Raw genomic sequence first — 23,724 nt, 5'->3', positions numbered from 1 at the left:
ATCACCAAGTGTCACTTTTGAGCACATTGGAGTTTATGCTAATGAGGTGACTTAGGGTGGGGTCCCGTGCGCCTCAGGATGGGACTGGTCACCAGAAAGACCAAACGATTAGAGGGGCTGGAACTTCCAGGCCCACCACCTCAACTCGGGAAGGGTGGGGTGCAGGCTGGAGATTGAACTCTTGAACAACAAGATGTGATGAGGTTCCAGGTTGGGGAACAAGAACACATCCCTGTGCCAGTGGTATCTGAAGTGTGTGTGTGTGTGTGTGTGTGTGTGTGTGTGTGCTGGGGTGGGGCAGACGAAGCCCGTAACCTGTGGGATCTGATGCTATCTCTAGGTATAGAATATTGGAACTGAATTGTAGGCCGCCCCCCTCACACCTCTGGAGAATCAGAGAACTGGTTGAGGGCGTTGGAAAACACTCCACTGACCAATATACTAAATTATCTCCCTTCTTCATTTTTCCTGAAAGGCCTTTATTAAGAACCACCATGGTTTGGTTCTCCAGCAACTTTTATTGGTCAAACGATGTGGAATTATATGCAGTACCTGTGGTTTAATTAATAGGCTCATTTGTAAACCAAGTTAACATCTTATTTTAAAAATTCTTGCTTTTGAATCAAGCGATGTGGCAGAACAGACATGCTCCTATCCCATGCAAAGAGCTGTTCAAAAATGAGCAGCCTGCAGAACTATCATAAATGAGATGCCGAATCGAACATTCTTCCAGCGAGGTCCATGTAGTAGTTCAGTCTGAAAACTTACTTCATTTTCTGACTTTTCAAAACAAAAATATTCCAGGCAATAATAAAAAAAAAAAAAAAGCAAAATTAAGACGCCTAAAACAGATACATACTGATCTTTTTACCCAAGTCACCTCCCAGAGTTTCTAGTGCCACTGTGCTCTGTTGATTAAATAAAACAACAAAAGCAGTGGGCAGCTTCTAACTGAAAGGCAGTGAAACCCACCAATCAGTCTGCAGCGAAAAGTCACAGTGAAAGAACATATATAAGGTGAAGAATGCTTTTTAACCTTTTGGCCTTAAATAATACTGTATTTCAACTTTAAAGAAAAGTTCTATTATATGTTTTTTGCATCGACATTTTAAAATATTAGAACAAGTCTTTGTAATACAATATATTTTACACTTCGATATACCTTATGTGAATTAAAAACATGTCAACTTGATAACCGTAGTAAGGCATTTCAGTATTCAGCAAAAGCTATACAGAAATTTCTTGGTGAGTGGTATTCCTTTAATATTAACTTGATTTAGTGGGTTTCCTTAAAATGAACACAAAACAATAAAAGACTTAAAAAAGAGGCAGTGACGTCATACACCGAATCCTAGGAAAAGCACAGTAACGAACAGTGTTTTCCAGCAGGGAGGCCAGACAGAGCAGCAAACGGGGAACAGGTGAGCGGCCCCAGTTATACCGTCCGTCGCATTTACCAACAGCCGAAAGCAGAATCGATTTCCTGGTAAGTCTGGGTAAAGGTAACAGAATCCTTAGTGCTGATCACAGTGCCTAAAACACAGCAGGTACTCTGGCTACGCTTCCTGAATCGATCTGGACGAAGGTGCTGTAAAATCAACAGAGTGCTGGAAAGCGTCAAGTTCATGGAAAAACTCCCATTTCCCATTTTATTTCCGTGTCTGAGTAACTACTGGTCTAGTATTTCAAGTGTGGGTTACGTAAACACTTTGTGGACCGTGGCAAATGGGAAGTAAAGAAGCATCTCACTGGCCGTCAATGCCAGAGTCTTCGAATACCGGGTCATCAATATAACCAACTGTGCAATGTAGCTGACAGGATGATCAAAGTACACTCGCCATCGACAGGTTTTAGTTCAGACGATTAAGAAAAATAAAATTTTAGACTGCACTGGGAGCAACGTTCTATCAGATCCTACATCAGATACCATGCCGTGGAGACGTATTGAGTAAGAGTCTATATACAGCACACAGTGAGGATTTAAACCAAAGATGAAAGGGAAAATATGGACCAGAAAATTTTTACATACATGTATACCTCTAACGGTAACTGTCCATTTAATGAGATTTATTGTATCATTTGCTGTGCCACATCTACTAGCTTGCATATCACCCCAAATGAATTCTTCTTCGCAGGAATATCTACTTCTGTATAAAGTAGAAAAAGACGGTGGTAAAAAACTTCTTCTTCAAGCTCCGACAACTGTGCCCCAAATAACACCTGAACACCTAAAAAATATGAAGAACAATTTAGAAATCCGCGTAACTATAAATGTGCAGGCAAATACAGCTTAAAGTCCCATAGGGACTTGGTGGACAGATCTTCCTACTCCACTTAAACGTCACGTACACCTGTTAGATGATGTTGCAGGTGCATAAAAAAGTCCACTGTGGCAAATGGGAAAAGGGAAGCTTTACGAAGCTACGATCTCTACTTGCAAATTTTATATAAAAAAAGCCTATTTTAGCAACAGACACATTTAGACTTCACTTAACCCAAAAAAGTCTCCGTATTGATACAAAGGCAGAAGAATCTCTATCTCAATTACTCCCATCAACGACCACCCTTCCTTTCTTTCTAAGAGCCTAAAGTTTACATTCTTTTAAGCAGAACATTTTTTTTTTAATTTGTAGAGTTTAATCTACCATTTCCTATTTGTTTTCTGTTTGTCTGATCTGTTCCTTACTCTCCCTTTCCTCTTTCTGCCTTCTTTTTGGTTATTTAGATTAATTATGTGTTTATTTCCTTCTCATTCCTATGTTGGTTAATGAGCCAAAACTCTTCGTCATGTTATTGTAGCGGTTGCTTTAGGACTTTCTTCTTACTAAGATTTTACTTTTTGGGAGCAGTTTGAGGTTCACGACAAAAGTGAGGGGAAAGTTCATAGATTTCCCAGTTTCCCAAATACCCGCTGCCCCTCATACATGCAGAGCCTCACCCGTGATCAGCATCCCAGACCAGAGTGGAACATTTGTTACCAGGGATGAAGCTGCACTGACACATCGTCATCCCCCCGAGTCCATTATTTACACTACGGTTAACTCGATGCTGTACATTGTATGGGTTTGGACAAATATATAATGAAACGTATCCATCGTTACAGTATCATAGAGAGTATTTTCACTGCCCCAAATATCCTCTAGGCCCTGCCTATTCGTCCCTCCCAACCCCAACCCCTGATCTTTTAATTATCTTCATAGTTTTGCCTTTTCCAGAATGTCATCTTGTTGGAAGCATACAGTATATGTAGCCTTTTCATGGTTTGAGAGTTTTTGTTTTGTTTTGTTTTTTCTTTAGCGCTGAATTGTCCATTGCCTGGATGTACCATAGTTCAGTGATCCATTTGCTGAAGGACATCTCACTTGTTTCCAAGTTTTGGTAATTATGAATAAAGCTGCTTTAAGCGTTCACGTGCAGATTTTTGTGTTTTCAACTCCTCTGGGTAAATACCAAGAAGTGAGACTGCCGGATCACATCGTAGGAGAATGTTTAGTCTTCTAAGAGCTGCCGCGCTGTCTTCCAAAGCGGCCGGACCATTTTGCATCCCCAGTAGGGACGTATGACAGTTCTCCCGCTCCACGTCCTCGCTAGCATCTGGTGTTGTGCGCGTCTTTTATTTTGGCCATTCTAGTAAGTATGCTGTGGTGGTACCTCATCGTTGTTTTAATTTGCATTTCCCTGATGACATATGATGTGCACGATCTTGTCATATACTCACTGACATCTATGGTACGTCGTCTTTGGTGAGGTGTCTGCTAAGGTCTTTGGCCCACTTATAAACTGGGTTGTTTTCTGTTAAGTTTTAAGGGTTCTTTGTATTATTTGGATAACAATCCTTAACTAGATGTCTTTCAGAAATATTTTCTCCCAGTCTGTGGCTTGTCTTCTCACTCTCTTGGTGTCTTTCCTAGAGCACAAGTTTTGTAATGAAACCCAGCTTATTGACTGGTTCTTTTGTGGATGGTGCCTTTGGTGCTGTATCTAAAAAGTCATCATTACACTGAAGATCACCTAGGTTTTTTCCCTACGTTATCCTGTAGGAGTTTTATAGTTTTATGTTTTACATTTAGGTTTGTAATCCATTTTGATTTAATCTTTGCGAAAAGGGGGGTAAGGGGTAGGGGTGTGTGTGTGTGTGTGTGTGGTGTCTAGAGTCTTTTTTTTTTTTTTTTGCACATGGCTAGCCACTTGTTCTAGCACCGTCTGTTGAAAGGACCATCTTTGCTCCTTCATCAAAGATCAGCTGACTATATTGACGTGGGTGTATTTCTGAGCTCTCTGTTCTGGTTCACTGATCTCTTTGTTCATGCTTTCATCAATACCAAACTGTCTGGACGACCATAGCTGAATAGTGTCTTGAAGTCCAGGATCTATGGTCGTCCAGCTTTGTTCTTCTCCTTCAATACAGTGCTGCTTGTTCTGGGTCTTCTGTCACTCCGTGTCAACTTTAGAATCACTTTGGTTTTTCCTAATATAGATCTTATATGTATTTTGTTAGAATTAGACCCGAATATTTCCTTTTCTTGAATGCTAATATACACAGTATTGTGTTTTTAATTTCAAACTGCACTTGTTCATTGCTGGTATATAGAGAAGTGATTGAGTTTTGTCTATTAACCTTGTATCTTGCCATATAGCCTTGCCGTATAACCGCTTGCGTAGGAGCTTGTGGATTCTTTTGGATTTTCCACATAGATAACCATGTTATCTGTGGACAAAGACATTAATTTCTTCCTTCCCTATCTGTGTACTTTTTATTTCCTTTTTTGTCTTACTGCATGAGCTAGAACTTCCAGGATGATGCTGAAAAGGAGCGGTGAGCGGAGACATCCTTCCTTGTGTCTTGTTATGAATTGGAAAGCTTCAAGTTTAATGATGTTAGCAGTTTTCTATAGATACTCTTCCCCACGTTGAGGAAATTCCCCTCTATTCGTAGTTTACTGAGAATTTTCATCATGAATGGGTGTCGGATTTTGTCAAATGATTTTTCTCTTGATGTGATCGGGTGATTTTTCTTCTTTAGCCCATGGATATGAAGGATTACATTAACTGATTTTGGAATGTTGAACCAGCCTGGCATACCTGGGATAAATCCCACTTGGAAGTGGCATAGAATTCTTTTTGTACAGTGTTGGCTTTGATTTGCTAAAATTTTATTGAGGATTTTTGCATCTATATTCATGAGAGATACTGGTCTGTAGCTTTCTTGTCATGTCGTTGTCTGGTTTTGGAATTAGGGTAACGCTGGTCTCGTAGAACGAGTAGCAAGTATTCCATCTGCTTCTGTCCTGTGGAAGAGATTGTAGAGAAATGGTGTAATTTCTTCCTTAAATGGTAGAACTCACCAGTGAACCCATCTGGGCCTGGTGTTTTCTATTTTCGAAGATTATTAATCATTGGTTCAGTTTCTTTAATAGATGTAGACTTAGTCAAATTGTCTATTTTTTTTCTTGGGTTTTGGCAAATAGGTCTTTCAAGGAATTGGTCTGTTTCATCTGTATTATCAAACTTGTGGGCATAGTGTTCTTTTACTATCCTTTTCATGTCCATAGGACCTGCAGTGATTCCCCTCTTTCATCTCTGATATTAGTAATTTATGTCTCTCTTTTTTCTTAATTAGCCTGGCTACAAGGTTATTGATTGTATTGATCTTTTTCAATAAATCAGCTTTGATTTTGTTCATTTTTCTCTATTGATTTCTTGGTTTGAATCTCCTTGATTTCTGCTCTAGTTCTTATTATTTCTTCTGCCTACTTTGAATTTAATTTGCTCTTTTTCTAGTTGCTGATGGTGGACACTTAGATGACGGATTTTTAGATCTTTCTTCTTTTCTAATTATTCATTCAATGCTTTAAATTTCCCTCTAACAATGCTTACACCACATTCCACATTTTGATAAGCAGTGTTTTGATTTTCATTTAATTCCAAATGTGTTTAAGTTCCTCTTGAGATTTCTTCCTTGACCCACGAGTTATTTAAAACTGTGCTGTTTAACCTCCACAGATTTTGGATTTTCCAGTTATCTCTCTGTTATTGATTTCTAGTTCAATTCCATTGTGGTCTAAGAGAAGACACTGTGTAATTTCTATTCTTTTAAATTTGTTGAGGTGTGTTTTATAGCTCCGAATGTTGTCTATCTTGGTGAATGTTCCATGTGAGCTTGAGGAGAATGTTTCAACGCTGTTGTTGAAAACACCTAATTTTAATGATACAATCACCTCTCCATTTCAACGTAGCTGCAAAAAGCGACAGCAACCTTTACAGCTAAGCATGTATAGAACGCCCAAGTAACGAAGAGTACAAGGTTGTGTCAGCCAAGATCCGTGATGTGAGCACCTACCTGTGCACTCCTGTGCTGCTTTTAACAACCACACTCCTGAGCACTTGGGGCCTGTGCGCGACGTGGTGACCTCAGCTGTCTCAAGGCAGCATCTCCGTACTGAATACCAGAGCCCATTCTTTCTGGGTCCAGCTCACCTAAGGACCAAGCAAGTCTTCTTTAAAAGAAGTTTTTATGTTTCTGTGGTGCCCCAAATATATTCAATGAAAAAAGCAAAGTGCAGAACACTGTGTGTAAACAGTGTTTTGAGGGGGGTCTGGGTGGCTCAGTCAGTTGACCATCTGACTCTTGATTTTGGCTCCAGTCATGATCTCATGGTTTATGAGTTTGAGCCCTGCACCGGGCTCTGCACTGACAGTGTGGAGCCTGCTTGGGATTCTCACTCCCTCTCTCCCTGTCCCTCCACCATTCACACGCTCTCAAAATAAATAAATAAACATTAAAAAAAAACCCCAATGTTTTGAATAAAGGAGTAAAACCATATACACATTTTCTTGCATGGGCATAAAAATACCTTTGGAAGGATATATAAAGAAGTGATAATAACGGCTGGCTTTAAGGAGGAGTTTTAGGGGCGCTTGGGTGGCTCAGTCGGTTAAGCGGCCGACTTCGGCTCAGGTCATGATCTTGCGGTCCGTGAGTTCGAGCCCCGCCTCGGGCTCTGTGCTGATGGCTCAGAGCCTGGAGCCTGTTTCAGATTCTGTGTCTCCCTCTCTCTGACCCTCCCCATTCATGCTTTGTCTCTCTCTGTCTCAAAAATAAATAAACGTTAAAAAAAAAAAGAAGGAGTTTTAGATGGCTAGGGGCCACGAGAGGGGTGTGGAGGGAGACTTTCGCTGTATCCTCTTTTGTATTTTTTGAATTTGGAATTATGTGAACGCAGTATGTACACAAAACTAAATTAATTTCCAATTAAACTACAAGGAGACCACTGCCTACTTACCAGAATGGTACGAACCCAAGTGTGGTAATATCCCCCGTGGGCGTGGCTTTAGTGCAATAAGCACTTCTATTCATTAGAGTGGGGCTCCATTCCTCATATATAGCAGGAATGTGACAGCCTCAACCTAATATCCAAATGCTTAGGTTCTTTGACCTGGCAATTCCACTCCTGGGAACTTATCCTACACACACACTCCGCACATGCGAAACGAGAATATAAAAGGTTATTTACTGCAGTATTATCTGTGACAGCAAATGTCCAAAGTAGACTGGTTAAATACATTATGGCAACACAGACAACTGAATATTACATGTGCACACAAAATACGTACATGTGTACCTTAGCATATGTATGTATAGGGAAGTCTCTGTATGTTGATTTGTAATCATCCATAGATCTAGTTAAGTACAAAAAGCAAGATGCAGCAGAATTTATAGCAGGCTAACTTTTGTGTAAAAAAAGAAAAAAAAGAGGAGGAAATGATGGCTTTTGAACCATATTTTAAAAATACTGCTGAAAAATTTTAACTAATATCTTTATATTCTTTCACCTAGACATAATTATGATTTTGAGGATCTCAGAAGAAATAGACCTTGAAAGTTTTATATGAGTCAACTTATGTGTACTATATTCATGGATGCAGTATTAAGGCGGCAAGGTAATTAAATGAAACCTCAGGCTGAGCTTGGCAACACTCAACACCAAGTCAATTTTAATAACAATGTATGTTATAGAGTCTTTAAAAGTAACAGTTTTTGTGCCAAATTTCATAAAGAAAAAATATTCTGTTTTCAGATCAAGAAAACCCAGAAGGATGAAGTGTCCCTCTCTTGTATCTGGGCCCTCGACCCTCTCTCCCACTACCTCACCCAGTGCCCTACTTTCCCTGTCATGCCCTCTCCCTACCTCCTCTCCTTTACTTTCTACCTCATGTTCTCTCGGCACTTAGAAATGCTAAAATGTCTTCCATCACCGAAACCTCTTTACCCCTTTGTACCCTGCCATACCAGTACCTTCTTCCTCAAGAGAGGAATCAAAACTCACTCTGCTTTCTCACTTCCTCTTTGTTCCTCATTTGCTGTCTTCTATTTTCATAATTCTGCTGGAGCTGTTCTTGATGAAGATGATCAGTGACTTCCTATTACCCACCCCTGTGGCTATTTCTTAGCTTAGTTCTTAGCTTATCAGACTGGTCTCCATCTCACTCGATCGCGAACAAGTCTTTGACTCGCTTAGTGTTTGGGCTGAGATGATACCCGCTTTCCCCTGGTTCTTTCCAGACATCTCTGACCATTTCCTTCTCTTTTGTAGGTTCCTCCTCTTCTCTCTCGGTCTCCAAGGCTCTGCTTTTGATCACTGCTTTTCTCACTCTCAACTGCTCTCGGATGATCACGTTCCTTCCGTAGTTTCGACTACTCCTACGTACTGATGACTCCCAAATGGACACCGGCAGCCCAGACCTCTCCCCAGAGCTTGTAACTGCACGTGCTTGTTGTGCCAGTGGCACTGCAAAGGGAACCCATCTGAAGCGGACTCCCCTTCATTCCCTTGAGCCCGCTTATCCTCTGGCTTAATGACATCTCTTTACCGAGTTACCCAAGTGTGACATCTAGTTATCCTTGGCTCCTCATGCCTTCCCGACCCCACCGCCTCACCGCCCCCCTCACCCCAAAACCAACCGCCCTACTATTTAGCGTTGGAGTCACATGACGCTGCTACCAAAATATTTCTTAGATTCATCTACATCTCCTTATCGTTACTTCCACATCCTCCTTAAAGCTTTAATCAGTCATATTTTACTTGGATTACTCAAAAATGCCTTAATTGCTCTCCCGGTCTCTAGTCCTGTTCTTTCACTCTGTCCTCGACGTGGCCGCCTACATGCATGATGTATCTCAGGTCCCGACCTGACCTTACCACTCGCTGCTCCCATCCCTGAATAGCTTCCCATCCCGTACAGCCGTGGTTCTCAATCCTGGAGGAGCGCTAGAGTCAATCACATACGAGGGCTTTTAGAATGCTGATGCCCAGACTATGCTTCAGCCCAATTAATCAGCATCTCAAGAGGTGGGGCCTGGGATCTGAATTTTCGTGTCCCAGGTGACTCTAGTGGACAGCCAGAGGTGAGACTCAGTAACCCACAGGACAAAGTTCCAGATCCTTGATGAGAATCACTGGCCTGGCGGGTGCCTCTCTCCAACCTTCTCCTCTGCGACCCCCCCACTGTAGTCTCTCTGTTCTAGTGATTTCAACTTTGCGGTCATTTTCTGCCAGTCTCAACTCCTGCTGTCCCTTCTGCTGGACTACCCTCCTCTCCACTCCCTAGGCTGGCTCATTCCTACATTTTGAAAGACTGGGCTCGGTTAATAAACCTCCTCTTGGAGGGACACCACCTCCGCGACCTGGCTGGGCAGGTTCCCCTTCTCTGTGCGACCCCAGGATTCTATGCGCCTCCCAATTATTGTATCCTCCACACCGTATTGTAATTCTTTTGATGTGTCTCATGAAAGACAGTTTCTTGAGGGCAAAGGTTGTGATTAATTCGTTTTTGTATCCTAGCACCTGACAAAGAACCAACCTTCAGATATTTGAGTGAATCAATTAAAAAGTGAACATCTACATATAATTTCGGTATCTTAATAAAACTCAACTTTAATAATGACAACTACATACTATTTTGTCGGCTGCCTAAACAAGGGTTATTTTATTTTTTTATGTTTTTTTAAAAAACTGTTTATTTTTGGGAGAGAGAAAGAGAGAGAGTGTGTGCAAGCAGGCGAGGAGAGGGAGACAGAGGATCTGAAGCAGGCTCTGCACCGAGAGCAGAGAACGCAAGCGGGGCTCGAATTCACGAACCGTGAGACCATGACTTGAGCCAAAGTCGGACACTCAACTGGCAGAGCCACCCCGGAGCCCCAGATTATTTTAAACTCATTTTTACTGAAGCGACAAATACAACAAAATAACGAGACGCGTTACTACCGAAGCACGCTCAGTTAGCTTCAGAAATAAACTATCCACGAGGTACAAGCTTCAAGTACCAACATCGTGCATGTACCCATAACTTCCTTAACCTCACGCAGGCGGTCCACCATCACGCCACATGACCGTGGCCCAGCAGGGCTAGTGAGCTGTGGTCAGAGAGCGAACAGAGCTCCAATCTTCCTCCTCGAAGCGATGGATCCCAAAAAGGCCGGGGTTCTGAAAGCCAACACCCACTGAGGCCCCGACTGCCCATCCTCTGTCACCAGTGGGCCATGGAAGCCACTATGAACAAGGGTGGGGTTTCACCTCAGCCATGTGCACAACGCCTTCAAAACCGTAAGTGGCAATTTTAGGTTGGCGGATGTAGAGAGAACACTCCTGGACTAAATCACTCCTGGAAAACTAAAAGGTGATACTGCTGGGCTAGACAGTAAAATACGCTGAAGAAAAGTTTATTGATGGAAAACTTTTTACCTGATTCAATTTTGTTAAGTATTTTTCTTGCACATTGTACAAAGGCCTCTTCCACATTCTCCCCCGTTAGTGCACTTGTTTCCAAGAACATCAGCTCTAAAAGTGACATCAAACAAAACACGAAGCCATGTTTAGAGGACGATCACAATTCAATAACGGACAGCCTGTTCAGAATTCTCTTCGAACAGCAGGCAAAAAAGGAATTTATTACTTAGGAACCACATATTTCTGCAAATAAAATCAATAAATGTAAATACGGCTTTTTAAATGTTAGAAGACATCTACGCTTTCCTGAAAAGCGGGAGACACCTTGTGTTAGGACTTAAGTCTACTGGAGAGACTGTGCGAGCTCCAGCATCTGGTAAGGAAGCAGGCTGCTAGAGAAGGCCCAGCTGTCGACACGAGATGGAGATCCTCCAAATATTCTTCATGTCACCATGGATACAACCGAAAGGTTTTTCTTTCATTTTGGAAGGGACTACACGGCAGCTTGTCATGCTGACGGCGAAGAGGCCTTCTATGAATTAATACTCTTCGTATCCACCGGGGCGCTTACTACCCCAGTGGGGAGGCCGGCTCGCCTTGCTTCTGTATTTCTAAATGGTTTCTTTCCAAACTCACGATGGCTTAGGTTCTTCTCCCATGCTTATTTTCTTAGCACAACACCAATCTGTAAGAGTGTAATTTGGTAGTCCTAGACTCCAAGGGACAATTGGCGCTAGGATATTTTAGTTCTTGACTGGTTCTAAAAATTATTTAAAATGTCTAAATTCTGATCGTTTTGTGATCTATAAGCAACCATTAATTTTATGTGTCGCTCTCTGGTGTTCTGTAGGGAAAATCATAGAGGTTTCAAGGGCATCTAGAACCAAATGACTTTAATTTAATGTAACTAAAATAAAGCCAATAAGCCTAGTATCTCTTCCACTGCTTCCTCTTCTATTTAGATCTAACATTTTACCAACTTAGCTGCAAATTACATTGGGTGGGGGGAGAAAAAGGACAGGACATCACCTGATTAGGGCCTTTAAAAATTAATATTATAAATTTCACTTTAGACCAAAGCCTGGGCTGTTCAAAGACCTTGGACTGAAAGGTCATTACACAGTATTTGCACATTTGCTTTTATCCTCATCGTAACCTGGTGGGCAGAATACAGTGAAAATAGGTTAAGTAAGTCTAAATTTACTAAAAACCACAGGAGATCTCACATTTCTTAAGTACGGCTTAATCCTAAAATTTCAGTAGATACGGTAAACCCAAAGCAATGTTGTCACCCCCAGATCCGCCCATTTGAAAAGCGGTAGTATCAAGTAAAAGGTCACTTGCCATTTTCTTGAGCAAATCTGGAGGCTTCTAAGAAAGTAACTTCACGATCTGCGTCCAGGTCCTTCTTGTTCCCACAGAGGATGATCACAATGTTCTGACTCGCTAGCATTCTGGCATCTGTTAACCAATTAGTAAGCGCATTGTAGGTTTCTCGGCTGCATAATATAAGATTGTGAAAATAATACATGTTTTTTATAAAACTAGCAACTCTTTCCAATCATTCACACTACTCACACTGCTTTTAAACATGTCAGGGTAAGGTCAACAACCTTTAAGGTTACTCAGGTAACCTGAACGCTCAATTACACACCACGCCATAGGGTTTGTTTTTCTTCCAGAAAAATGGCGACAGCAAGTCAGATACTTTGCTATTTGTTTTTGCCCAATCGGTGCAAAAGGAAACAGAAGTTCCTTTATTCATTTTGCTAATATTTATTGAGCTCTTAGCTCTAGGCTCAGTTGTGTGCAACGTGGGGAAGCAAGTTCTAACAGGTAGCTGCTATCATGTAGCAGGTCCGTGCGGCATGCTCGTACTTTGTAGGAATTTATCACATTCTTTATAAAGACTCTGTGCATAAACTCTACCTCCCTTTTCCATGAGAAACCTAAGGCCCGGAGAGATTAATTAAGTTGCCCAAAGTCACACAAGCAGCCAGTGGCGGAGCCAGGACTTGACTGGGTCCGTCGGACTCCAGGACCAGCTCCGCCATCTGCCGTCTTCTGTCCGGATACATTCAGGGACACATCTGCCCTGCGGGCAGATTACTTAGCCTGATGACTTTGCAGTTGGCAAGCTGAGCCCTTCACTGCCTGAGCGAGTGCGGCAGGGCCGGGCCAGGAGCTGCCACCTCATTGCCAGCGTGCCTCCTTCCGAACATACAGACTGGGTGTCACAGCAGCAAGGTGACACTCTTTGGGCAAGTTCCTACCAGAAAGAGCTGCCAGATGATAGGGTATAGATGACATTTTTAAGGTGGTGCCGGGGGCGCCTGGGTGGCTCAGTCGGTTAAGCAGCCGACTTCGGCTCAGGTCATGATCTCGCGGTTCGTGAGTTCGAGCCCCGCATCGGGCTCTGTCCTGACAGCTCGGAGCCTGGAGCCTGTTTCAGATTCTGTGTCTCCCTCTCTCTGACCCTCCCCCATTCATGCTCTGTCTCTCTCTGTGTCAAAAATAAATAAACGTTAAGGTGGTGCCAGCACACACTGAGATCAGTGCTGTCTGATGGGACTTCTGCAAGGACAAGAATGTTCTATAATCCGTACCGTCCAATTCAGCAGCCACCAGTCCCATGAGGCTACTGAGCCCTCGAGATGGGGCAAGTGAGACCAAGGAACCAAATTTCTAATTTAATTCGTGATATGTGGGTGACAGTGCACTCAGATCCTTATGATGTGCCAAGAGCCTTACACCAACCGATTTAACCAGCTGCAAACCTCCCAAGTCTTACGCAATTATCAGCGCTCCCTGTAACGGACCAGGACATTGAAGTCCAGACGCTATGGCACCCTCCCCGAGGACCACCCAGCTAGCCGCCCAGAGCTGCATGCGAACCCAGGCGGTCAGAGCCCAGAGCCTGGGCCCTCACCCTTCGTCGACATCGATGACTTCTAATAATTTACCACACCTAAACATTCACTTTGGGAACCTTGAGGAATGTGTCAAAGCATCAAGCTAAGAAACATAATGAACCGCTGGGGATGCTTTATCTAAAACCTCACTGATGCATTTCCTTACATGGCAAAGGGGCAGCAGTGGCTGGCTCAGACACCTCTAAAGCCCCGGATGAAGGGGCCGAGGGGATTCCAGAAGCCCAGGCACAAAGCACACACTGCACGCAGGTGCGCTTTGGCAAGACCAGGCTCCGGGGAGCAGGGCTGCCTCTTCTACCGGGGGTGGGGACTGGGGCGGGAGGGGTCACGTTACCTGGTGATGTCGTAGACGAGGAGTGCTCCCGCGGCACCTCTGTAATAACTTCTCGTCACAGACCTGAAAGAGTTACACTACTCTTACTTCCGGCCAATCAAGATCCTCTCCCACTGAACACTGTCACCTATTTTTGCTTTGCAGACCACCATGCAGGGACAGGTGTTGCATTAAAACAGAAATGATGCAGACATCTGAGCGAGCGCACGACGGGCTCGCCTGTCTGAAATCACGTCACAGAAACGCTGGGGAGGTGGGGGGACGTGCGGCTGAGACAACGATGACATTTCCTAACAGGTAGATGAAGCTCTCCCCCAGCACCCAAGATCGGCTCTGAACTTACAAGGAGGGGCAAAGCATCTTAGGAGCCATCAGAACCCCTAGGCGGGCGCTCAGCACCCAGCACTCCTGCCCTGCTTCCTCTGGGGAGTTTCAGGCCTTCTCCATGGCCCTGCGTAGCTGCCCCCCTCTTTTCCCGGGAAAAGGGAAGTCCTCGGGTGGGAATCCACTACATCTTCCAACCGGGAAGCCACTGCCCCCACCGCCCCCGTACTCACCTTCTTTTCCCCTCCCCACTCCTAACAAGGAAAGGCCGCTTCGCCTATGCCAACTGAGTGCCTCTGACACATCTTATCCGTTCTCACGGTCCTCAGGATTATTTTCTCTCAGTAACACGCTTTCTCCCCAGTAGTATCAGCCTCTCCTTCTCTGTTCGATTCCACCCCCCATCAGCAACATAAAACGTGCTCCGCTACGTCCCATCTTGAACAGCAAGACGTGCGGCGCAGTCCTTTCGGCTACCGTCCCGCTGTTTGTTCCTCTCTGCACCCCAATTCCTCCAAAGCAGTTGTCCCCAGCAGCTGTTTCCTTCTCTTCACCACTGCTCTGGCGTCTGTGTCCGCTCCTCCGCATCTCCGAGTCCGGCGGCATTTCTGGGTCCTCATCCCTCTACCCCGCGTCACCCCTCCCTGAACCAGCCGCCCCGCTCTCCTCCCTCACTGGCCGCTTCTCCTCCTCCAGCTGGGGGTCACACTCTCGCGAGCCAGCCTGCCCTGTTTGTACCAGAGTTCCTCGGAGCTGGGGCTCAGTCCCGGGTTCTCTCTTCTAGTCACACCTTGACCCGAGAGTAATCTGCGGCTCGGGCTACTTCTGGAAGATCCGGCTGCTGCCCCAACGCCCCCTCGTGACTGCCTAATGAACACGTCACACTTAACATTTACAAGACAGGACGTCTTGGCTCCTACCCGCCACGTCCATTCTGGTTTGGGGGGTGGGGAACGCCACCGCCCCTCTGTTTATCAGCCAGAAAACTCTGCTTTTATCCTCAACCTTCTCCACACTGGACCCACCAGTAGGTCTTGGCTCGCTAACTGACGTCTCCTGTGTCGTCCATGTTCTTCCAGCTTCAGCAGGGCCATCCTAACCCAAACCACCGGTCTCCGCCTGGATCCCTGCAGTCACCCACTACCACTTGTGCCCCTTGGTCCATTTTCCTGAGCAACCAAATTCCTCGTCAACACCTACAAGGCTTCCTGTGCTCAGACGCTGGAAATGGACCTCAACTGCCAACGGTCGATGATTGAATCAACCGTGTTCACCTACCGACACCTCCGTAAGAACCCCTAAATGATAGGGTTCAGAGCGCTTCTGAGTTCATGATCACTTGCAGGGGCAGAGAGGGCAGAGCACCCGGAGAGGGCCTGGGAGCTCAGCACCCAATTCCCATATACACTGCCCAATGCATCTCTTGGCTGTTCCTGGGTTGTATCCTTTATAATAAACTGGTGACAGTGAATGAATGCAGTGCTTTCCTAAGTTCTGTGAGCTGTTCTAACAAATTACTGAACCTGGGGGATGCGTTGTGGGAACCTGTGAATTTGTATTTTGCTGGGCAGAAGGGAGGATGGCTTGGGCACCTAATTTAGGACTAGTGTATGAAGTGGGAGCAGGTCTGTGGGACCCCTTAGCCTGTGGGGTCGGATGCTGATTCCAGAGAGAGTCAGAATTGGAGTTGAATTGTTGGACACCGAGTTGATATCGGAAAACTGGAGAACAGGTGTGGAAAACCCCCCGTTTGGTGTCCGAAAATACACATCACAGAACAGTGCCTATCTTTAGGGCAAAAAGGAAACTGGGGAACTTATCAAAAACAAACAAGATGACTCATGATTAGTTTGATACTTTGAAAAGGGCAGCTATTTTTGAATGTATTTTTCGGCTCTTAAACTCCAAAGGCACACAGATAGCTTGAGGCTTCTCCTTTCTACCCGTCGACCGCGCTCTGCAGGGCATATGCTTGGAGACCTGGCGGACAGGTGCAGTGTGGGAAGGGCCGCATTGTGAGTGCTTCCTGGGGCCGCCTCTCGGACTGGAGGGAGGCCTCTTCTCCACATACGCGGAGGCAACTCTTTTCTATTTTAGTTTCCAGAAACTAGCAGACATCTAGTATCCAGAGAAAGGGGTAAGAGTTTTCCTCAAGATAAACTGAATTATATCGGCCGCGTCATTCACTTTAAAACACGGTATTTTGACATGTGGTGTCTAACAAATTATTCAAGTATACAAATATAAGCATTTAAGAGTACTTTTTTTGAGGCAGTTAATGTTTCTCAAAAGTCATTTAAAGCAGAGTAATACAGGTACGTAGTTTGAAAAGGAAATAGTGCTGAAAGTCTCAACATGAAACTCCGCTGTCTCCCGCCTCACTCTTCCTGGGAGCCCCACTCCCAAGGCGAGTTCCTTCCCTTGCACTTGACTTTTTTCCTAAATGAAGTCACTAACAGAATACATGTTGAACACCTACGTGCTATCTTCTCCCCAGGGCTTTGGAGAAGCAACAAAGAAATGCACAAACGTCCCTACTTTCACGGATCTTCGTTTCCTTTCTCCGGCATTTGCTTTCATCTTTCTGTAAGATGCTTATGAAACTATTCGACTTGTGAGTTTCAGGGCTTACTGCTTTCCTGCTTTGATAAGAATCTAGCACACTCATAACCTCCCACCCCCTTCCCTCCGTCTCCTCTTCCTCCCGGGGAGCACCCCTGCCTGCCACCGACCGGCCTGCGGTGCTTCACCGTCCTCTTTCAGGGTTTACTTCTTTGTACTGATGAAGCGTACCCTCCCGAAGTTTCTAAGAAAGAGTGTGTGAAAGATAACCTTTGTTTCCCCTACTCTTGAATATCTGAAGGTCTTCTGACTTTATTATCTATCACACTTGGTTGATAGTTTGGCTAAGTTTCGAAGGTCGGAATGGGATTTTTCATGCTGAGTTGGCAGGGTGAGGCTTCCGTATCTTCTGGCTTCTGCATGCTGCTGTTGAATGGTGAAATGCAATCCCCATTTCTGCTCCTTTAATGTGACTGTGTTTTTCTTCTGGGGATCTTTTTGTGTCTCCACTGCCTCTTTGTCCTCTGAAATTTCACACGACATGCACGCCAGTTGGGATTTTTTGCCCCATTCATTTGCATTTGGTCTAAGGCGGGCCTGATACATCTGGAATCTCGTTTCTTCAGTAGAAAAATCACAGACATTGGGCTATTTCATTGGAGACGCCAGCATGTTATTATATTTAGGCCTTTCCTTTGGGGCTACTCATTCTTCTGCAGAGAAAAATTGTTTCTCCTGAATACGCACCTGGCGGCCAGCAGCCAGGGAAGAGGTGGGAGAAGAGGGCGAGGGTTCGCAGACTTTCACCGATTTCCTTCTTTTCAGTCCTTCCCTCGTCCCTGTCCTCTGCTGCGCCTTATGACTTCGCGTCTAGACCCTGCTTTAACTCAGAGACTGAACTTCTCATCGTGTGTGTGTGTGTGTGTGTGTGTGTGTGTGTGTGTGCACACATACAGAAACACTTTAAACCTCCCTCCTGTAGAACCTGAAGCTTCCAAATCCTGACCTTTCTTGGGACTCAGCAGGAGGACGTGGCCTCCAGCTCCCTGGCCTCCCCCATTATGGGCACTCAGATGTAGCTTTTAGTCAGTCACCATCCACTAATCACGTACCCTCCCTTTCTGGGTGTTTGCGAGTTAATGCCATTTCTGTTATTTTATAGTCATTCCGGTGAGGGTTTGGGGCTGAGAAAACACAAGTCTGTGTGTTTGATCAGTGGTTCCAGAAGAATGATCGTGATTAAAAATGGTTTCGATATTTCTGAAGCAAACAATTATTGAACATTTAAAATATAATATACTCCTGACTTTAATGAAATGAATGCTTATAGTGAGAGTGAGTTTTACTTAACTGAATTTTAAGACCGTGAATATCCGTTCTGTTTTGACTTTGTGTATCTGTTCAAAAAACACACCTAAAATATCAATCTACTTTCTTGCTTTAGTAGTTACAGACTATTAAACATGTAACCTCCTATGCAGTGATCTGGGGTCATAATTTCAAACATCAGTTATGACTATAGTGTAATAAAAATGTGCAGGAGAGAATATTTGGTGGAACGTATACCAGCCGTCAGGACGTGCTAGTTAATGTAAAACAAAATAAAACCGCAAAAGAGGTTTTTAAAAATTCTCCTTTAAAAGTGGAAGACAGAGAAGAAATTGTTGTGCTATTACTTTGCCTTAATTTTAATCTCAAAGTATACTGCAGAATACACAATGTCACATCCTCCAAATGTACTCGCTAGTCCCAAAGAATAACTCAGCCTCTACATTAGGATGCGTTCGCTCAAAAGAGATTCTAACGCGTTCTTTAGCAAGTCAATGCCACCTGGAGAAAACAGTCCTTTAAGACAAGAAGCTGCTCTTTAAGCTTCCAGAGGTGAAGGTTCTGAAATCTGTGTAGGGGAGAAGACAACTACACATATTAAAAGGCTATAATTGGTTATTTCAAATCCAATTTTCAAATATTTTTGTTAAGTTAGAGAGAAAGCTACCTGAATCGTTCTTGGCCTGCTGTATCCCATATCTGTAACTTTACATATTTACCACCAACATTTATTATCTTTGAACCAAACTCCACTCCTATTGTATGATTTGAGTCATCTTTGACTGAAAAAGAAAAAGAACAAGATATTTAATTTTAGAACATTAAGGAAACAGGCTTACAGATTTAAACAAGTGAAATCAAGGGTTAAGGTCAACGGAAATGTAATTTACTGTAGCCTTTCATTTTTCCAACAGTCAGTTGATACGAAGCACTCACTGTTTTAAACAGAACACACACACACTTCCTCTTCTGAAGGAGGCGATAAGGCTCTTTTGCAAGACCCCCAAAACAAACCATACATTTTAAAGTCTAGGCTTGGAAATGGCTACACCACATGAGAACCACATCTACCCGTCCACGGGGAGGGCACTCACAAATGGTGACTGCATAAAATACCCGGGTGCCCCCCGAAAGGGCTTACGGCCCACTGCACCTCAGTCAGTAATGAAGAGGTGAGAATTCCCACTATTTGAATGGATAAATATTCCAAAGAAATCAAAGGGGAGGAAAAACACCGTAGCCCCCAAAAGAAACTTGATGGACACCAGAGATGAAGGGAAAAAGAGGAAAAGATAAAACAAAAACAAAAACAAAAACAAACCCCAAACCCAAAGCCTCTATGCGTATTATCGTGGATTTTAGTACTGTGTGGCAATAACTTGGAGTGAACTTGTTGGAGAAGTCAATACTCTCTGTGCCGGGAGGCGGGCAAAATAAGCAGCTTACTAAGCCCACCCCGAGTAAGCGGTCTGTGAAGGAACACTGCTGTGGTGATGAACACCGAGGATGGCTCCACGGCCCGTGACTGGCTTCCACTTTGTGGCTCCACGGCCTGTGACTGGCTTCCACTTTATAGCCGTAGGGCCAAAGTCAGGGATGCCACGTGACGGGGTGCTGAGCTTCCTGGTGTGTGTGTGTGTGTGTGTGTGTGTGTGTGTGTGTGTGTGTGTGCGCGCGCGCGTGCAGGTGCACAAAACAGGTTCATACTGACCACACAAGCCTGTCCCAGACAGTGTGGAGCTAGTGTGGACGTTCTAGAATTCAAGCTACCGAGAAACCTCGGAGTAAAAGGCTCAAAGGGTGATGGCTAAGGTCGGAGGGCATTCTGATTACAACATGGCCACAAGAGGAATAAAGTGAAACCTTTCCCGTGATGCTCTAGACCACGCGGACTAACACCACACAGGTACCGGTCTCTGTGGCGAGGCCTTAAGGGGAGGACGATCAAGGGAGAGCTCGCCACAGAGAGAGGACACAAGGATTAATAAGCAGGTGGGCACTGGGCCCAATGTCCTGGGGGCCTTCTCTTCTGAGATGCTACAATGCAGTCTTGGCAACCTGTGAGGGGACCTGGGCCCCCAGGGGGGGAATATGTGTCCCACTCGGTAAGGACTGGCTCTGTGACTAATCCATGCTGGGGCCGTGTCACTCGACAGAGGTTCCAACAAGTCCTTGGAGATTGAAAATGGAAATCGCAGAATACACTTCTACAGTTTTACTCCTCAAAGCTCTTTGCCTGGATACCCTCTGCCGTCTCTTTGCCCATTTTGCCCACCCCGACTTCAGCAAGGGCAGTTAATTCTGCTTCCGTGCCTTTACCCACCTGCCGCGAAACAGGTCTTTCCCCACCATTCTTTCCATGGCTCTAAGAGCACTGTTTATTTTCAGGGTCTCTAGGTCTAACCAAGTCTTTTACAATATCTCGGAGTAAAAAATCCAACCTCCCTTACCAAAAGAGCGCCAAGTCAATGGCAAAAAGATGGGTCTGTGGTCAAAAGGTCCGGGCTTGAGTCTAATCAACTACCCTCCCAAGGTGGTGGGATGACCGTCCCAAGAGCACACACCCACTTCTCTACACCTGCGCCTTTTACCTGCGAAACGGAACTGAGGACAACAGCTGCCTTCACTGTAGTACAAGGCTGCCGAGGACCCCACATGACTGGCTTATCTACAATGTGCCGCTAGGGCTTTTTGGGCGGCTGGCTCCCTGTCAGGGAATGACATTCCTCCTTTGCCTTCCGCTTCACCATGTTGTATCTCAGTATCTGGAATGTATCTGAGTATGTGGGAAAATGGATGGTATGATAATATACTGAATGATGAGCCATCATGAAACTGAAATAACTTGACGAAAACCACAGGCATTTGCTGAAAGCTTAATACGACATAAACTTTTAACGTTATTTTAACATATTTTAAACTATAACTCTTTGCTGAAATATATTCACAAGTTTTACTACAAACAAATCTGAGCAAGGGAGCACTCTCAGAAAAAGACATGCACGAAACACTGACCATTTGATGTCACTTACATTTTTTTTCTATAAACTGATGAAGCAAGCAAGACTTGCCAGTTCCTGCATTTCCAATAACCAAGAACTTAAACAAAAAATCTGAAAAACAAAAAGAGACTATGAAAAAAACCTTTAAAACGTGCTATGTTTATTCTTAGACTATGATTAAAAAAAAAAGTAAGACCTGACTTGTTAACAGAAAAGAGAGGTAACTACCCTGTGAAAACAACAATACATGTGTCAACTTACCTTTTCACCTCTTGGATATTTGGCTTACATGCCAATTCAGTGGTTTCCCAAACTGTGCTCCCGGGACAACTTCCTTTCATGTTGGAAGTCTGGCGACTGTTCTTGTATAAAATTTGTCCCTTTGCGAGTCACTATTCTAAGAAATACGCATAAGCAGTGACAAGAAAAAATAGCCTAGAAATTTCAAGTGTTTCTGTACAAAAGGAAAACCCTGGGAAACTTTGAGAAGTTCACTCCTTTCCTTTTAAAAATAGGTATGCTTTCCAGAGGTGCCTGGGTGGCTCAGTCAGTTGGGCGTCCGACTTCGGCTCAGGTCGTGATCTCGCACTCTGTGGGTTCGAGCCCCGTGTCGGGCTTTGCGCTGACAGCTCGGAGCGTGGAGCCTGCTTCGGATTCTGTCTCCTCCTCTCTCTGTCCCTCCCCCACTCTCACTCTGTCCCTCTCTCAAAAATAAAATAAAAACATTAAAAAAATTTTTTAAAAAGATAAAAAAAAATAGGTACGCTTCCCCCCGCCCTTGCGGATTTTTGTGGTCTTGCTTCTATCCCCTTATCTGTAACTTGTGGGAAGGACAGCTTGAGCCAAGTTTGAGTCAGCATTCCAAATGTGAAATTTGTCTCATTCAGCGTAGAAAGAATTTCTCATTTCTTCTTTACACAGAGTAATATGTTTAATTTGGGACATTATTTTACATGAAATGGAAATGAAGACTCTCCAGTGCAATTTGTTATTTAATCAGTATGATGTAGCATCGGTAGCCCCACGATGCCTTAATAATCCATTTTGCTTTTGCTGTTAGCAAAGAACTTGAGTTATGCGGAGCCCAGGTGCTGCAGAGGACCCCTCCCACCCCGACCCCTCCCACTTTGATCAGAACCCATCGACCGCTAGCCCCCATGCTGCTGGACTCACTGCGTGGCCCTGATGAGTCTGTACTGCGGGTTCCCCGGTTTGCACCTCTGAAAGTGTTGCCTCCATACATCTTTTCCAAACCCAGACCAAGCGCTCCGAGCCCTGGCTCCCTCTTTCCCCCAAGGAAGCTCACACAGCCCATTTCTTTGCTGAAGCTTAGCCTAGCCCTGTTTCTTAAGACCTATATTCATCATCACTCCCAGAGTAAGCCGATTCAACCTCTCACGATTTCCACAAGGTTACAGGCAATGAGCTTAGTGGATAGTGCTATCAGAATTGTCGGCGCTTAAAAATAACAAGCTTTATGCTTCTCGTTGTGTGTTTTGAAAGCATGCACATTCAGGTTCACGGCAGCATTATCCGGAGTAGTCCAAAAGAAGCATTATTTATAAATAAATGGATAAACAAAATATGGTGCATACAAACAGCGGGATATTACTCAGGCTTGAAAGTGAGGAAATTCTGACACATGTCACAACACGGATGGACCTCAAAGACATTATGCTAAGGGAAACAATCCAGTCACGACAGGAGAAATACTGTATGATTCTGTTTCTATAACGTACCTAGAGTAATCAGACTCCGAGACAGACAGTAGAACCGTGGCTGCCAGCGGCTGGGGAAGAGGGGAAACGAGGAGGTGCTGTTTAATGGAAACGAGCATCAGTTTGGAAAGATGAAAAAGTTCTGGAGACAGACTGTGGTAACGGTTGTACACCAATGTGAATGTGCTAAATGCAAATGAACTGCAGACTTAAAAATGGGGGGAATGGCAAATCTTACGTAATTCTACCACACACACACACACACACACACACACACACTAAAACATGCCAAATCTAATCATTTTCATCAAACGGCTTCTATAACCTAAGACGTCGAAGGGAAGATGGTTAAGATTGCCAGGTTAAAATGAAAACACTGGAATCTTTCAATCTTGTTCAATATCTTCTTCTACTTAAGACATAAAGCCCGATCATCGTGCAGTTGACCTTTGAACAACTGAGTGTGTCCACTTACGTGTGGATCTTTTTAACAGTACGGTACTGTAAACGTATTTTCTCTTTCTTGTGATATTCTTAGTAGCATTTTCTTTTCTCTAGCTTGCCTCATCATAAGAACGTGATATATAACACATACAGTATAGAAAATACGTGTCAACTGGTATTTTATGTTATTAATAAGGCTCCCCGTCAATAGGAGGATATTAGCAGTTAAGTTTTTGAGTGGTCAAATTTATATGAAGGTTTTCAACTGTCCAGAGGGTTGGCACCCTTTGCCCCTGTGTCGTTCGAGAGTCAACCCTATAAGTTAGAAACAGAAAAGGGTGAGGGCTAAAT

The 23,724-nt window shown here is 44.2% G+C and overlaps 1 protein-coding gene across 3 annotated transcripts in view; it reads right to left on the bottom strand.

The window, feature by feature from the left end:
- Positions 1 to 498: 498 nt before the first annotated feature.
- Positions 499 to 23,724, bottom strand: part of RAB4A (RAB4A, member RAS oncogene family) — a 45,499-nt gene continuing 22,273 nt past the window's right edge. Inside the window, exons 2-8 of one of the 3 annotated variants that reach the window (XM_019419079.2) lie at positions 21,242 to 21,322; positions 18,877 to 18,991; positions 13,995 to 14,057; positions 12,072 to 12,226; positions 10,743 to 10,838; positions 6,341 to 6,477; positions 499 to 2,228 (exon numbers count right to left, since the gene is read on the bottom strand). In XM_019419079.2, the coding sequence (XP_019274624.1) occupies positions 6,362 to 6,477; positions 10,743 to 10,838; positions 12,072 to 12,226; positions 13,995 to 14,057; positions 18,877 to 18,991; positions 21,242 to 21,322 (626 nt within the window). In that variant the 3' untranslated portion in view covers positions 499 to 2,228; positions 6,341 to 6,361. Of the gene's footprint in view, positions 2,229 to 3,269; positions 5,289 to 6,340; positions 6,478 to 10,742; positions 10,839 to 12,071; positions 12,227 to 13,656; positions 13,685 to 13,994; positions 14,058 to 18,876; positions 18,992 to 21,241; positions 21,323 to 23,724 lie in introns of those variants that run through there. The other 2 variants (XM_019419080.2, XM_019419081.2) reach the window with 2 other exon arrangements.

Source organism: Panthera pardus, unplaced genomic scaffold (genome assembly GCF_024362965.1).
Source record: "Panthera pardus isolate Hobbes unplaced genomic scaffold, ASM2436296v1 HiC_scaffold_22, whole genome shotgun sequence".
NCBI lineage: Eukaryota > Metazoa > Chordata > Mammalia > Carnivora > Felidae > Panthera > Panthera pardus.
This window is presented reverse-complemented; position numbering and strand designations above follow the sequence as displayed.